This window comes from Taurulus bubalis (assembly GCF_910589615.1).
Source record: "Taurulus bubalis genome assembly, chromosome: 13".
In the NCBI taxonomy this organism is placed as follows: Eukaryota; Metazoa; Chordata; class Actinopteri; order Perciformes; family Cottidae; genus Taurulus; species Taurulus bubalis.
The window spans coordinates 16,994,667-17,010,603 of NC_136601.1; the positions used below are offsets into that span (position 1 = coordinate 16,994,667).

General features: G+C 41.4%; 1 protein-coding gene across 5 annotated transcripts in view; it reads right to left on the minus strand.

Annotated features, from left to right (window-relative positions):
* Window positions 1-15,937, minus strand: part of nlgn3a (neuroligin 3a) — a gene marked incomplete at both ends in the record, with an annotated part of 92,383 nt that overhangs the window by 57,853 nt on the left and 18,593 nt on the right. For 4 of the 5 annotated variants that reach the window (XM_079228214.1, XM_079228213.1, XM_079228212.1 and 1 more), the window contains one exon: window positions 15,016-15,165. In XM_079228214.1, the coding sequence (XP_079084340.1) occupies window positions 15,016-15,165 (150 nt within the window). Of the gene's footprint in view, window positions 1-15,015; window positions 15,212-15,937 lie in introns of all 5 variants that reach the window. The other variant, XM_079228216.1, reaches the window with a different exon arrangement.

The window sequence follows — 15,937 nt, forward strand, 5'->3', positions numbered from 1 at the left end:
CAATGTGTGGGGAATCTTGGTGCAATGCTAGTGAGGTTGTGGATTTTCTGTATTACACTCATATTGCTTAAGAGCAGCAGGATGTTCAAGTGCAGCGATTGAAAAATAACTTGAAAAAAGAGAGAGACGGCGCTCCAGAGGGCCAGCATCGGTTTGACAGGCAGCTCCACGGAGAGAATGTCAGCCAACACCTGAAGCCACGCAACTCCAACAAGACATTCAGGATTTATCAACACATTTCGCTTCTATTATTCATGAGAAAACTGGCATTCGCTCGCATCAGTCCGGCGTGATATTTACAAGAATCCCTTGAACTTCTTTTGCCTGCGAGGAACAAAGCCTCTTCCTGTTCTATGGACTAATCTCAATTAAGTCCTGCTGTTGATTAAGTACTCTGTGCGCAGTTCATTTTTTTTTTTACAGAATTAACATTATGAAGTCTAAAGGAAATATTTTTTTCTCTCTTCCTTGCTTTCATTCAATTTAATTATCTTTATACAGCTTACTATTTCATATTTCTCTCTTCATTTAATTATTATTTTTTTAATCTAAAATGGAATATCTGGTTCAAAACGAACCATTTCATCACCCATCCTCAGAGTCATACTTTGATTTACACATCGATAGTATTATTTGTGGTGAACCCTTTAAGCCTTTCTGCTGGTGAAACAACCCCTTGAAAAACATATGTAATCCCCTGATAAAAATTGCAAATCAAATTAAGTGACAAAAGCTTAAAAAGTAGAACTGTGCAACATGTGTGCAGTACCAATAGTTAATTTTGATGGGAACATTTCCAATTCATTAAAAGAATGTCTAAACTTTCCCTACATGCGTCACACGCACATGCAGCCGCTCTGACCATGTGTATGCGTACAGCTTCCTTGGTTGAACCTGATTCCCTTTGCATGTCATGATGGCATTTTAATTTGTTTCCCATGATTTGTTTTTCCAGTTTATCCACAGGAATGTCAGACTTACACTGTAAATATGTCATTTAAAAATGAATTGTTAGATATCTGCACACTTCCCTTCCTCTGCAAGCTGCTTTGTCATGCTGTTATTTTACATCCCCTCTTCCGACTGTGGTTTCCTTTGTTGTTGTTGTCTTACATTAGAATCAAAACAAATCAATCAACACGCTGATGAGACATTTTAAATTCTGGTCATGAAGCACCAAGACTGGTCAGTCTGTCAGGAAGTGCTTAAAATTGACTCTGGTGCAATGCTTTTGGAATATACTTTTGTTTATCTTTTTTTATTTTTATTAATCTTTTGACTCTTATGCACAATTATTTCACATTTAAACCTTCAAATATGTAAAACTACATTGTAAACACTCAACACTGACCTATTTCAAAGCATCAAATGGTCCTACACATTCTGCCTGTCTCTTTCTCCAAATCAACAATCATAAAGTATACAATAGTGTAGTAGATGTCATGACCGCTGTCCAAGGTGCTGAAATGGAGCTCTGATGGGCAGGGATCACGCTGCTGGGGGCTGATGCTTCATAGTTACTTTGACTGATCAGCCTCATCATTTGCTTCACCAGCAAAGCTCATTATATTTACCTTGCTGTTCCAGATCCTAGTTGCTGAGTCTTAGAGACCCCAACGCCAATGCCACAACGCCAACACCAAGATCCCTCCACTCCAGAAAGATCTGTCTTGTTAAGAGAGTTTTTAAAGTCAGTTGGGTGCCTTTTCTCAGTGGCTGCTTCGGATAGTTTGTTTGAAGTCATAAATTATGCATGTGGTGTTCTCTGCACGTGGGTCATGCTGAGCAACATTATACTGTAACAGATACAGTTATGTGTTCTTGTTGTTCTGACTGAACTCTCAATATGTAAACTGGTACAAACAGCAATAGTCAGACTTTTGGAACCTACTGATGTAGTAGGTTTATAGTAGCAGAAATTAAGAAACTGTTAATGAATGTATTTTTTTTTGTCTTACTTTAACTCTCCCAATTATCCACCATTCCCTAATTTTGCACATTATACCTGGACTACAGGTTTATTTATAAAGGACCCAGTCCTAACCTTAAAAAACCCACTGAAGTCAGCTTCTGTGTTTCCATCCACATTTTCACAAAAAAATAACAACTAATCAAACTCATACTATGATGCCTACAGACAGATACAGCCCCCCCTCCTACCGGATATGACTGCAAAAGTTACATAAGCAGAGGGCACTCGGGCAAAGGCAGTGTACACTGGCTTACTACAACAAAGCCTTTCCAGTGTGTTCTAATTCTCTACATTTCCCTCCAGAGTATCTCCTCGTTCCTGGGATTGAAAGGAATGGACGGGCAAAGGAGATGGTGGGAAAATCCCACTTGGATCAATTTTATACCAATCAAGGCTTCTAAATACTCAAGGAGATGAAGTTGGACTAAGTCGAGCTGCAGCCATGGCTCAGTTCGCTGCAGAATGTACGAATAAAGTGCACCTCTTGTTCACACCGCCGAGGAAATTATTGTATTTTCTTCATAGTAAGTCAGTTGAATAGAAATGCCCTCGCACGGTCCTCCTTGGGGTTATGACACATTCAAACCCATATATAGCCCTATAAAATTAGCTCTCATAGGAAAAAGATGGTACTTGCCTGACGTGTAATATAACCTGTCGTGGATATATTGCCACCTATTTGCTTATTATGGTCCTTCTGCGGATACTTTGTATTAAGTGTAAGAACTACACTGGATATCTGGCTCTGTATTCTGCTACATTAGCAGCACATTTATCATCTGGCATCTTTCACAAAGCTTCAAGCCGTCACGACGTCTCCCTAAATGGGCATTCATTCTCACCTCTGTCCTATTCTAATAATACCAAAGTCCTACTTAAGAGGTGTGACTAAAAGCATTGTGACCAGACCTTGTTCACACGCTGTCCTTCCCAACCGTCCTCCTTCTGGGTGGTGCGGTTCCACCCACTGTACAATCGCATCACATGCTTTTATTTTGCTCCCCCTCTCCAGTAGTGCTGCCCACTTCAATCCATTATCCCAAAATGTCCACCTACCTTTGCTTAGCAATCTCCTTCACTACCACCTCAATTGACGCTCTTTACCAACCACGCCCCCCTGCCCCCCATGTTCTCCTCCCCTTCATTCTAGTCCTACTTTCACCTTGTCAATTCAACACCCTACTCCTCACCCTCGTCAGACTCCTGCCTCCTGCCTCTGTTAGCCCCTCTGCTGCAGTGCTTTGTGGTGGCAGCTGCCTCCCACACATGCTAGGACTGCTGACCTTGGCGGTTAAGCTTGGCCGCTGCGATGATTAATGCCCCGACAAGACAAGAAGCAAGTACCTCTACCTGCCTTGCCAATATATATCTTCTTACACACATCCCTCCTGTCTAAGGACACACCTAATGATGGACAGATCTTAACCTCCGTCCTTCCTCCTGTTCTTGCTCTCTATTCCCCCCATCACCATCACAGTGCTGCTGAGAAGGAGTAATAAGCTGAAAAGGAGGGAGTTTTAGATTCAAAGACATTTTCTCTCTCCTCTGAATGATCAAACAAGCCACACTAGGCTCATCTGAAAGGTGTACATGCTGCCTTCCGTTCGATAAGGCTGTTACCTGTACGTATTTTGCCCTGAGGAAGAGGAAGCGCCTGTGTGTTTTTTTGGTTGTGAAGTTAAAACTCCCTCAAGGACAAATGCACTAAGAAGAAAAGCAGGTCTGCCATTAGAAGCCCCATACTCCCTCCTAGAGTTGAGAATAAAGCAAAACAAAGCATTCAAGCAATGAATCAGCACAGATAGATCTTTCAGGCGCCATAAACAAGAAGCCCAATACGAGATGGGAATAGACTAAAGTTATAAGTCTCAGAAATACAAATATTCACCTTCGGGTATACAATATATCTCGCTTGTGTCATATTCTGACAGAGCGATATTTGTTCAAAGACCCCGTACAATGATATGTACTGTTTTCATTTAATTGATTTTCGTTCCCGGAGTCAATATCTCAGTGGAGAAACAAAACAGTAATTTGCAGTTCCCATTACCCAGACTGCAACGTTTTTTTTCTGTGGCATTTTGAGCCTCTAAATGTACTTTAGTTTGGTAATGCTCCTGGTTTTGCATTATTTAGTGCTACAGCCTGATATATTTACTGTTTTATTGAGTCTAGAACTTTTCAGATGTGTTCAGAAATCTTAGTTCAGTATGTACTGTATATAGTTGTGTATGACTCAGGGGAGTACGATGATGCATCAATTATAAACGCTACACATCGAGCGGTGGTAATGTTATGACGCTCATGCGTTATGCAACAGCACATCAAAGGTTAAGGTGACCTTCCATTGCAAACCAAGGTCATTTTGAAATTACTGGGCAATAAACCAGCCTAAACGCAACCAAGTATAGCAGGTCACACAAAAGCCCCTGTTGGTGTGAATATATTTTGGGATTTACTGGCGTGGCTATTAAAAGGGCATCTGGCTCTGAAAGCAAAGGCGAAGGCCAGCCAGGGAATCACGAAACTCTGAAACGTCTATTTGCGCAAGTTAATAGCCTCTGCCACAAAAACCAAAGGTGAAAGAATAGCATAATCACTACATTGGCAACACTTGCCACTGTGTGCATGCATTGCATTATGAATTGCCTATTGGGTACTTTATTTGAGTCTCACACTCAAATACACTCAATTTAAGGACCACTTGAAAATATGTAAAAAGTTTTGCTACTGAGGGTCAAACCTGGAAATTGCAGCTGAATTAGTATGAGGTCAGATTTAGCTGAGCTGGAAATAGAAATGCCATCTCTTGTTGCTCTACCATGCATGCCATTGCAAGAGAGATATTAGTCTTCTTTCTGTTCCGCCTGACACTCAAACCTCCACCCGCGTAAATCTAAGTTTACCGTGCCACTCGACTGAATAAGAATAATGTTTACTAATGTTTAGGATGCAAATGAAAGCTTCACAAGAAGCACATCTTCCATCACTAGCAGTAAAGGTCAAACATCCATCAATAAAGCATCTCAAACACAAACACTGACACAAGTTGACATTTTCCTTCAGTGAACCGCTGTTCCATCTGTGCACTTCATATTGGGTGAAGTGCGCCGTTCTTACATGAGACGCTGCAGAAGACCCCTTGACCAGATGAAAGCAAATTGTCGGGTGAGCACTTTGATGTCTTTGTTATGCATATTTACTGCTTTGGTGGAAGTACTGCGATAATCTAAAGATGTTTTCATCTCAAGGCAGTGCTACGGCAAAGCTTGTTTTGCATCGTGAAAATCACTACTGTACCGTAGAAATTGATTTCTTAATGTCACAGTTTTCTGAAATGTCATGCTTATGAAATATAATGAGCTTTTGTTCCTGTTTCCATTTGTTGTAAGATGAAAAAGAAGGACATATTCTCATTAAAAATACATCAGCGATCTGAGTTCAAGTCACAACAGTGAGGGGGAATGTGTTGTTCCTTCAGTGTCGAACATCTTTACACAATGCTACTGTGATGATTCTGAGCAGGTGATTGGACTTAAAGAAACAGTGCGTCAAACAAGATATTTCATATACAGACGTTCAAGGTATCACAACTGGCAATAAAAAATGGAAAAAGTAATTATTAAGCGTTTTGTCCGTCAACAGTGGGGTTGGGCTGACCAATATCCATAAAATATTTGTTTCTAAGTGATCATAGGTGAACAAAATAAGTAACCGAATAGTTTTTATTCTGCTGACTCTCTCTCCATATTTCCTTTTCTAGTTTAGTAAGAGTGATTTTTTTAGCGGATATAGCCAATGAGACTGAGTTTTGTCCAAGTCAAGCAGCATCTGGTTATGACATCATTCACTACTTTTAGTAGGGCTGTCTGTGCTGAGATGTGTCCTGGAAACTGATTGAAACATTTCAAATCAAATCAAATCAAATTAAGTTTGCATTAAAAAAGGTATTTGGCGGATTTAAAACCAGTTTATCAAAAATGTTGCTGAAAAGGGGAGATTTGAAATCGGTCTAAAATTGAGTTCCATTTGCTAAAGCGGTTTTAAAACCAGTTGGGAAGACACCAAGCTGTAGGGAGTAATTTACTATGGCATGAATGTCTTCAGATAAAGAATAAAAAACATTTTTCAATTAAATTGAGACTGCAATTGGGTGAAGGGAATACGTGGAGGTCTTCAGCTCATTTACTGTTTTCCTGAGTGTCAGCATCAGCCGGGTCAAAACATTGAAACATGACGTCAGTGTGTAATACGAGATAGATTAAAAGTACAGCGTGCCCTTTCGGTTGCTAGATCTCATGATTGTTTTCTATCTGCAGTAGCAAAAGCAAAAGAAGAATCTTGATTCTGTGGTTCGTTGTACGGTTTACTGGAGAATCTATTGTACTGGAAAGCAGTCTGGGACTCTGCGTGTTGGTGTTTACCAGATTAGGAAAATGTTTGCTGTGATGTTTGAATTGCATTGTTGTACTTTTTTATTTTTTCAATGAGTATATTATGATGGATTACTAATTTTCTTGTCCGCCGTCTGCATTCAGCAATTCAGCAGTCTCTTTTTAGATCCATTGTTTGATTATTTTTCCAAGAGGCAACCTTTTTGAAGTAGCATTAATCTATAGTCTTCACAGGACGATGGTGAGACATTGTTTTTGTAGGATGCAATATGTGATGTGAGAGGAGTTGTGGCTTTGGGGGTAATGTAGCATTTTTTTAATAATAAGTTCTCTGATGCTTTGAGAGAAGGATCAAAACTGTTAAAAAAAACATAAAGTGATAGTCAGAAAGAGCCGGATCAATATCTGAAGATACATTAATGTGAGGACCAATAATACATAAGCTTGTGAGTCGGTGGGTTAACATGCTGTTTAAAAGTGATACAATCCAACAGTTCTAAAAACTCTTTGGCATCTGTTCAATTGAAATGCAAGTATTGTAGTTTGTGTGGATGACAGACGGTAGGTCTGTAGGTTACAGCTGTCCCTCCACCCTTTTTCCCTTGACAATATTGCAAACTGCAAGCTGAGATGAGACGGGAGAAGAAGAGGGGTATGTTGTAGTGGGTGTGCATTGTCTATATGCACTAGGAGAAGATTGGACAGGATGCTGAATGTTAGCTGACGGCATTCGGTTACCCCGCTTGTTTGGATGCCATCATCAAGGAAGCACAGCCCCAGAAGAAGTTTAAATTATCGTAAAAAAACAAACATGTTGTGAGATCTGCATGGTGACTGCAGCCAGGTGTGCAGATGGCTGAAATGTTCAGAAATGGAGGAAAAGGGTTCTGGATTAAAAACACAGATTTCACTTTCAGTTAAAATAATTGTTGGTGCACTCCGTCTCCCAATGGGATGTGTCGCTTGCCCCCACATGCAGCGATATTCTTTTGATGAAGTGAGGGAGTGAGGGCAGGAGGTCCAAGAGTGTATCCAGTGTGACGGGGACTGTGGCATGAGGAAGACAGCGTGTGATGGCGTTTGTGAAGAAACTGGTTATTGAGTCTCCAATGGTCAATGTGGTGGGGGAGTCGAGGGGATGATGTGTGTGAGCTGTATTTCAGTCCTGGTCCCAGCAGTCTGGAGTATTGGGCTGCCTTTGAAATTACAAAATAAAGTGCTTTTTGTTTAGAATTGTGCATAACTCTATTTTTTTCTGTGTATACGATGAAAAAAAACTGCAATAGAGCATTTTATTTACTAGGAATGGCGCCACAGACACTAAGACACACAAACATAAATATTGCAATATTTTCATCAGTGGGCTGTAGGGTTAATCATCTTTGTGTTGCCTCCTTCGGCTATAATGACTGAACAGACATTTATTAATATAATAATTAGTTATGCAAGCAAGATCTAAAAGTGTATAATAAAATGATGCCCTAAAACTGGATAAAACTGGATACAAGTCGAATCATGACAGAGCCTCCGACAGGTGCACTAACTGTTGGAGTGGAAATGAGGCTCATGCACGGAGGGTAGGTGGTATGACTGACCATGCCGCTAGTACTAGCAAGGTACTTATGGAGGTAAATACATTAAATGGCTATTGCTGAAAAAACACTAACTATAAGTACTATCAAAATGTATTTCCGTGTTAAGCTTCAAAATGTCTATTTATACTGTTTCATGTCTGCGTGGCTTTAAAAATACTGCATTAAGGCAATGCTGCGAGAAACCCATTTGGGGGTTCCACATTTTGGACGGTCCCATCAGTGTACAAATACACAATTAGTCTTGATTGGTTCCCCTCCCTCGACAACCGACTAAATTATTTCAATCAGGGAGGTCTCCAGCATTTGAAATTACACTCTCTCTGGATGTGCTGCAGATTGCTTCGTGAGCCAATCAAAGCACAGTGCCACGACTGCAACTGATAACTTACCATATAGAGGATTTAATAGAGGAATAATTATTATAAAGTCCATTTTGAGAAAGAATATCATTTTTAAAAAAAATCATGAAAAGTTGATAACGCACAACCTATAGATTTTTCTGAACAGTGCTTAAGTAAACCTGATCCTCCACGAAGAAGATTGTAGTTCCCGCTGTGTAAGTACTGTTTGACATCAATTGCAAAGGAACTGAGTCCTACTTATTGGTATTCCAACTTTATCAATCAATACTTATCCAACAGTTTTAAGCTAGAAAGCAAACATCTTCTTGGGGGACGGTGAAAAGCCGAGCACTGGGAAACAATAGGGCCCATCTGGGCTCTGTCTTGCAGAGCCAGACGTTTGTTGCAGTGCGTCTGGCAAGAGCGGCTTAAGAGTTAATTTCCTGGCAGTGATTTGTAGGAGAGCAGCATCAACAAGCGGCTGCAGACTGGAGCATGAAAACCATTACTTCAATCCCTCACTCCCTGACATTAATAGGATGAATAAATGTTTTTGTTCTCTGCTTAATTTGGATGAATTCCTCCAAATAGCAATGAAAACAAGTAAATATATATCTCAGCTCTCTTCCTGGTAATAGAAGACAAAGAGAACTCACTCTGCCTTTGCTTTTTCTTCCACCTACTGTTTGAGAATTCCTCCGCTCGGCGCCAAGCTCATATATCAGATGATAACCGAAATGACTGTGACTGGGAACACTTACCGAGGGAGGCTCTTTATTTTAAGTTGATTCACCCTCACCGCACGGGAGGTTGTCATGCTGAACTTTATTCCGCAGTAACTCACGGGGAGATTTTTGTGATCCCAGACATCATATGTGACAAATAAGATGCACTCTGCTTCTTAACTTGTAGTAAAACAAAAAAAGTAATTCCCATACTGATTTTATAAATGCAAAGATACAATAAAAGCATGGGGCCAGGAGCATTTTGCATCAGAGAGGAATACACCACCACAACTTTTACACTTTTATTTCACGTGTATTGGCGACTGAATGTAAACTCATCCAACATTCAAGAGGAAGTGTTTTAAGCTGCTAAAGTTATTCTTATTCTGCAATTATTGGCAGTTTCAAAACAGCATCAGGTGCAATACCGCTCCTTCTGGACTGGAGGAGGGCCGAACCTGATAGCTTACAAAAACCACAGGAGCGTAATGAGATCTGGCCAACCGAGACAGATACATGTGGCTAAGTCTAAATGGAAGTGTATTAAATCACATCTGGACTTCATGGAAGACAGTTGAAGTGACAAGTGTAAATAGGACCAATGGTTTTAAACCTCAGGCAGGAAGTCATCCTGTAGTATTACTACTTAACCAGCATCCAGCAGACTACAGCATCTGGGTCAGGAGGCCGTGAGCACGCGGCGCTCCTCAGCTCTCAGTGGACCTCCGCAGCAATTCTTCAGTAAGTGAAAAACAACTATACAAACTTGTCTGATAGACTATCTTTCGCTCTGCTATATTGCTCGCACACAGCCACACATATCCTCTGCTCCCCAAATCCCTGGCTGAATTACCAACAGTCCCCATATTTAGTTTGGGAGAGGGACCGAAAGTCAGAGTCACTTACGATACGCAGAATAACTCTGAACAAAGCAATGCAACGTTGCTTCCACATACACTCTTACAGTCGACTGAGGTTATTTTGATTGGATCTAAAACTATTCTTCTGAAGGCCTGAATAACTCGGGTGGACTAAGGTGAGAGTCCATAGCTGTGTGACGGTCCCACCATAAAATGGCTGCGATCAAATAGATATGGGAGATAGACATCAAAGGTCACAAATAAACCCCGTCGAGGGTGAAAACTCTCCACAAGTGCAGACTGTACTTGACCATTCTCCTTCTTTTTTTTAGAGGAAGGGAGAATCTCACCTTGAGTTTTGGCAAGAGACACAGCCTTTGTTAATTTTTAATGCATTTGGAAACTAGTAATTAAGGTCCCCCCCCACCCTCCCTCAATGGACTGGGAAATTGACATGCTCTGGAGAGCCAGTGAGTAATTATATTTGTAAAGAGCAGTGATACAAGATACTCCCCTCTGACTGGGACTCATTACACGTCATTAGAGAGGCGCGGCAACTAGGCACACGCACACAATACACACACACACACACACACACACACACACACACACACACACACACGGGCGGGTGAAGTCACACACTTTGAGACAGACACATTTCTTTCACACACACACACGTACAGATCAATGAGCAGAAAGCCGAACACTGTTTCTCTTTGGTAAACAAACTCTGCTCTTCGGGTCCACTGACCCGAGCAGAGTGTGACAAGTCCTAACAGGACAGAGTAAAACGCTCCACATCTCATCTGGTGATAATCACACGGCGGCGGGTCAATAAGTAATTAAAGATCAAATTTTAAATGAATTCTCATTCATCTAAATAGTTATGGGCTCAGATATGAAAGTTTCCAAATGGGGCCTCAGGAGAATTGTGGTCCACCCTTTGAAGCTATAATTACCATTACAGCAGCGTAGGGCTAAAAGCTGCAGGGGGCTGATAGAACGGCACTGGAAACTTAGTGCTCCTCTTTAATTGGAACTGTGAGTGGCCGAGGGTCTCCAAATGGAAGTCGTCTCCACCGCGTTACCTCTTCTTTCTACAGTATTTCTTCTCTCTCCTTCCCTTTTTCTCTCTCTGCTAGTTTGAGTTTCACTGTACAATGTGCATATATTATAAAAACCCAGCTGAAATATAGACTAGATCCACTGCGGCCTGTCTTTTGGAAAACACCAAACAAATGCTAAATCCATATTTCATAATGCACTAAGCATCATCTTTCAATAACTTTGCCCCATTTGAGTGAGACATAAAAAAAAGCCCAGCAAAGCTGGAAATGAACTACAACAATGGGAGATTGAAAGTGAAATTAATGCAATAGATAAATAAAACATCAGTCACTGACATTTACCAGTTTCGGTTGTGTCCAATTTGTTGAAGTTTGCTGGTGAAACTATTTCTGTTCTTCGTATTAAAAAGGGCTTTCAGAGGTTTGCTAGTGTTGTTGCGTAATAGTTTTGGGCCTATTGTTTCTGTGAAATTAGTTAGTATTCTGATTGTTGTATGTATTTCAAACTAAGGTATTTACTGCATTATTAATGCCGTATACAGATTGCCCAGGGACGGTGGGAGAGCTATATTAGTGTCAGAAAGCGTAGTTTGTTGCCTTGTCTGCTTTCACTTTAAACTCGTTATCTTGTCTAATTCTCTCAGCCTTCATTATTCCCTCATCCCTTTAAGCAGCCTAATTAAAAGAGCTTTCATTTTTTCATTAATATTTATTTATTTATTCTGCATTTCTACATGAAACTGCGTCAGCCAGTGTGGAATCCAAGTTAATGATTACATTTTCTTCCTTTACTCAAATGAAGGGAGTCCTGCAGCGCAGTAGAGCTGAAGCCACAGAAGAAGTACAAACTGGAGTATTTGCTCTCATCTAGCTGTCAGATGACCTGATGTTACACTCTGTGTGCAGTGGCTAATGCACAGTGTCGAACACAAACCACTAATCTACTCCGCTAAATGCTGTCTAGACTAGATTAACGCTGAAACTGTTAGCGGCACCCGTATTCAATAAGGAACTGCAAACAAAAATAAAATGAAGACATGTAATTACAATTTCTCATGTTCTGAGCATTGCAATTCACACTTTATGACTGCAAGTCTTCAGACAGCTTAGCGTTAATTGGCCCATCATGGTCTGATTTCTCTCTGGCCTTGGTTTTATTTGGTTTATACGAGTGTGTTTGTAATAACAGTTTAAAGCCGCACCGTGGGGAGATTATCAGACCGTGCTTCAGCGATGGACATTATCGTTCAGCTACATGCATCGCTTCTTCTCTGCTCATTTTTCAGAATGGCTGCTGGGGAGCTTTACCAAGAGAGCCGCTTTGTGAACAGTACACATGTGTATGTCTGTGCAAAAACTGCATCCGCGTGTGTGTGCAGATTGTTTTTGCTTGTGTCTCACACACTAGCATGTGTGTGAGCATACACACATGCTCAGAGTACCCCTATGTGGTGTTCGAGGGTGTGTGTGTGCATGCATGTAGAATGACATTTAGCGAAATGTGGCAGCGAGAGAAGAAACATCTGACTCATAATTGCCATGAAAGAAATATGATCATGAATCTGTATTAGGGTTACGTGCTTGGCTTTAAAACAGGCAGCAGTGGCACGAGGCAGCGTGCTCAACCAGTAGTCTGACTACCTTACCACCCTGAAGGCTGATTACAACGCTCAAAGTGATACTGCACAAAAATGACAGGAAAGGAGGAAAACACTGCGCATTCAAGGCGAGCAATCCTGATGACAAAATCGATTGTCACAGCGCTCTCATCTCCATTAAAAAGAGAGTCTCAGGATGAATGAAGGTGTGCCTGCGTGAGTCAACCACACCAGTCATCTCAATGTCCTGAAGGGTAAGGAGGCACCTCTCCTCAGTCACCCTCTTGCTCTCAACATGTGGAGCAGCACGGCTCTGCTCCTTTCAGGATAAGACTGGTCATATTCAATATTTTTCTTGCTATCACCAAATGCCACGAAAAGACAAATGTCAACAATGAACGGATCCTACCAACGAGCATGTGCAGCCAAAGTCTGATATAGCCCAGAGCCCCCAATCCTTTTTGCTCTTTGACCCATTAAAACAAAGCAATGTGTAGTTATGGCACCTTGTCACGGATTGTAAACTTCATAATTTTTCTTGGTCTGAAAAAGTCAATCTAGTCAACGTATAACAAGAAAAGAGACGTAAAATGTAACACAAATGTTGATGTAGCAGACACTTCTCTTCTTCTCTCCTTTCTTGTTAATCATCCTGTGACCGTTCAGATTGATTGAGCAGCCTCTTATAACTGAGACTAACTGACCATGGCCACTGTCGTGTGTTTGAGTCAAAGCTGCAGTAAATACTCATTCGCACACCAGTGGTACTATGTAACTTTTAAATAAAGAGGAAATTGCACATTCCTTCTCTTACAAATAAAATATGATATAGTCTAAGTAATAAAAGCACTCTTCACGGTCGTCCTCTCAAGGTAGCATACAGTGGTTCATGCTAGCTGGTGCTAGCAAACCATAGATAGTGCTTTGGAGACAGAGTCAGTTCTCTACAACTCTGCTCTTCTCTGCTAACCAGATGGTTTGTCACACAGAACCATCTGAAGCCGTCATTCCAGCTGTTTGGAAAAGGGCAAGCATTTTCAAAAAATACATTGCAGGTAATTGGATGAACCATCTGTCAATCAAACTCTTACCAAAGCGAGTCGTGAGAAGAGGAAAAACATATTTTCCATTTGGAAAAGCCTTAAGTGTCATTCTTTGCGCTTCTAAATGAAGAAAAGGTCAGTTCTGATGTAACTGATGCTATTACGGCATCTATGCTCACCTATTCCGGAGCCGCCATTGTTGTTGAGAGCGAACAACGCCTCTCGCACACACCTAAGCCACACCTGTAGCCGTCAGTAGCTCCTCACAGGACACTCACTGGTCCGGTCTACTTGAAGCCTGACAAGATAGAATTTTGTGCGACATGTGATCCCGCAATTCCCTCTCGTGACAATAGGAGAAACCAGCAATGCAACGTAACTTCAACTGCATTTTCACTTTAACAGCTGTTTGCAAATATTCTGTTTAATCTGTGTATAATGATATATTTGTGACTTGTGAAGAATTCAAGAAGTACATCTTCAGTTACAACCAATAGGTTTGGGGCTGTGAGCCATATATAGTATAGAGAAATCTGACAGCACTGAGGGAGATATTTATGAATTGTTGGTTTTAAAGTTTTAATTGGATTTGTTGACCAAAGGAAACATATAGACTTTGCCGTATTCTTCCTGTAAATAGCAGCCAGTGAACGTCCAAATCTGAGGCAAAATTTTCAAAAAATGCAGACAACAACTCAAGAAAATTGTATCTTATGTGCAAAGTGTTTGTACTCAGAACATAACCATACTAGATAAATAAATAAAATATGGGAAATCAAGAGATGGATGGAAATGCTACAAAGCTTGGGTAGTGTGCTAACAAACTCCATTTTGTGTTGCTGCAGCTGTTTCCATGGAGCTCCCTCTCCTTCTCTTTCACTCTTTCTCTTTCTCTGCCTCTCCACTCTTTTCTCTCTCTCACTCACACACACACACACACACACACACACACACACACACACACACACACACACACACACACACACACACACACTCCTGAAAGAGGATTCAGCTGTGTGTGAGTCAATCTTCAACCAACTGCAACTCAGGGAGAGAACCCCTCGTTCTCTCTAACAGACTCTTCTCCTCTCTTCTATCTCTCCAGCATCACGCCCATCTCATCATTTTTTTCAACCTCATTACAATAATTTCTTAATTTATTCTAAACCCCAGTCACAACAACAAACCCACATTCAGCACACTCAATTACTGTGATTTTGATACACGAGCACCACATCAACAAGAAGCGCAAGAACCGGTCCGTGTATTTACAGTGCTGTGTTTTTCCCTCGGCCTTATTGGTAGTGTATGTGGCCATCAGCAGTGCTCATTACACCTAGCTGCCCTATAAAGACGGCCCAGAAAAATGTCCTTGAAGGAGGAGCTGAAGAAAAAAAAAAAGACAGGAAAAGATGCTTACCGAGGACACCGACGCGGTAGTTGAGAGTGATAACGATGACATTTCCGTAGCTGGCCAGGACACTCCCGTCGATCATGTTGCCCGTCCCCTCCATGTAGGATCCTCCGTGGATGTAGACCATCACAGGCTTGGCCCCGGTGTCTCGTATGTCTGCAAGAGCGGCCATCATTAACACATTCACATTGTGGTCCACCCACTCCGATCAAGGGTCAGCTCAGATTCAGATACAGCAGATACAGCGCATGGTGGCCACAAACAGACAAGCTGACGGTCACCTCTCAGATACCAGCTGTGGGATACAGTTTCCTGCTACTTACTAATGGAACTGGAGGCAATACTCTTTAATATCTGCTAATGTCTACTCATTATGTCGACTCGACTCTATTATAGTAATTGGCCCATCTTAGCTGAAAATTTGGCTTGCCATTTACAAGATAAAATATTTATCATAAACCAAACTATTAGGGCCGTATTTGGCTTTGTGTTGTCTTCCAGGAGGTGGACGCACTTTCCAACATAGACACGCAGGAAGCCATTAGGGAGAATAAAGAGAGAGGTACTCTGACACATCTCCTAACCGGGGAGAAGGCTAATCTGGCTTGACAGTGATAGGGAAAATGCACCGGCTAATTACACAATGCTACCTCCGCCTCCTTTATACACAGGCCTATCTCTGCGCAGCAAGTTATTTGCACAGTCTTGCTTGGCATTGCAGGCAGTTACATTTGTGCTTTAGTTTTGGTGAAATGTTGTTTATTCTATTCCTGAACCATGGGCTTGATACCCAGCTGGAGCGACACTCCAGCCAGATAAAGCACATCCAGAGGTAGGGGGAAGAAAAAAGCCTCTGTTTGGGGAATAGACTGAATTACTGGCTGGCTAGCTAGAGCTGGGAGACAAGACAAGAAACTCTCTCTCATTT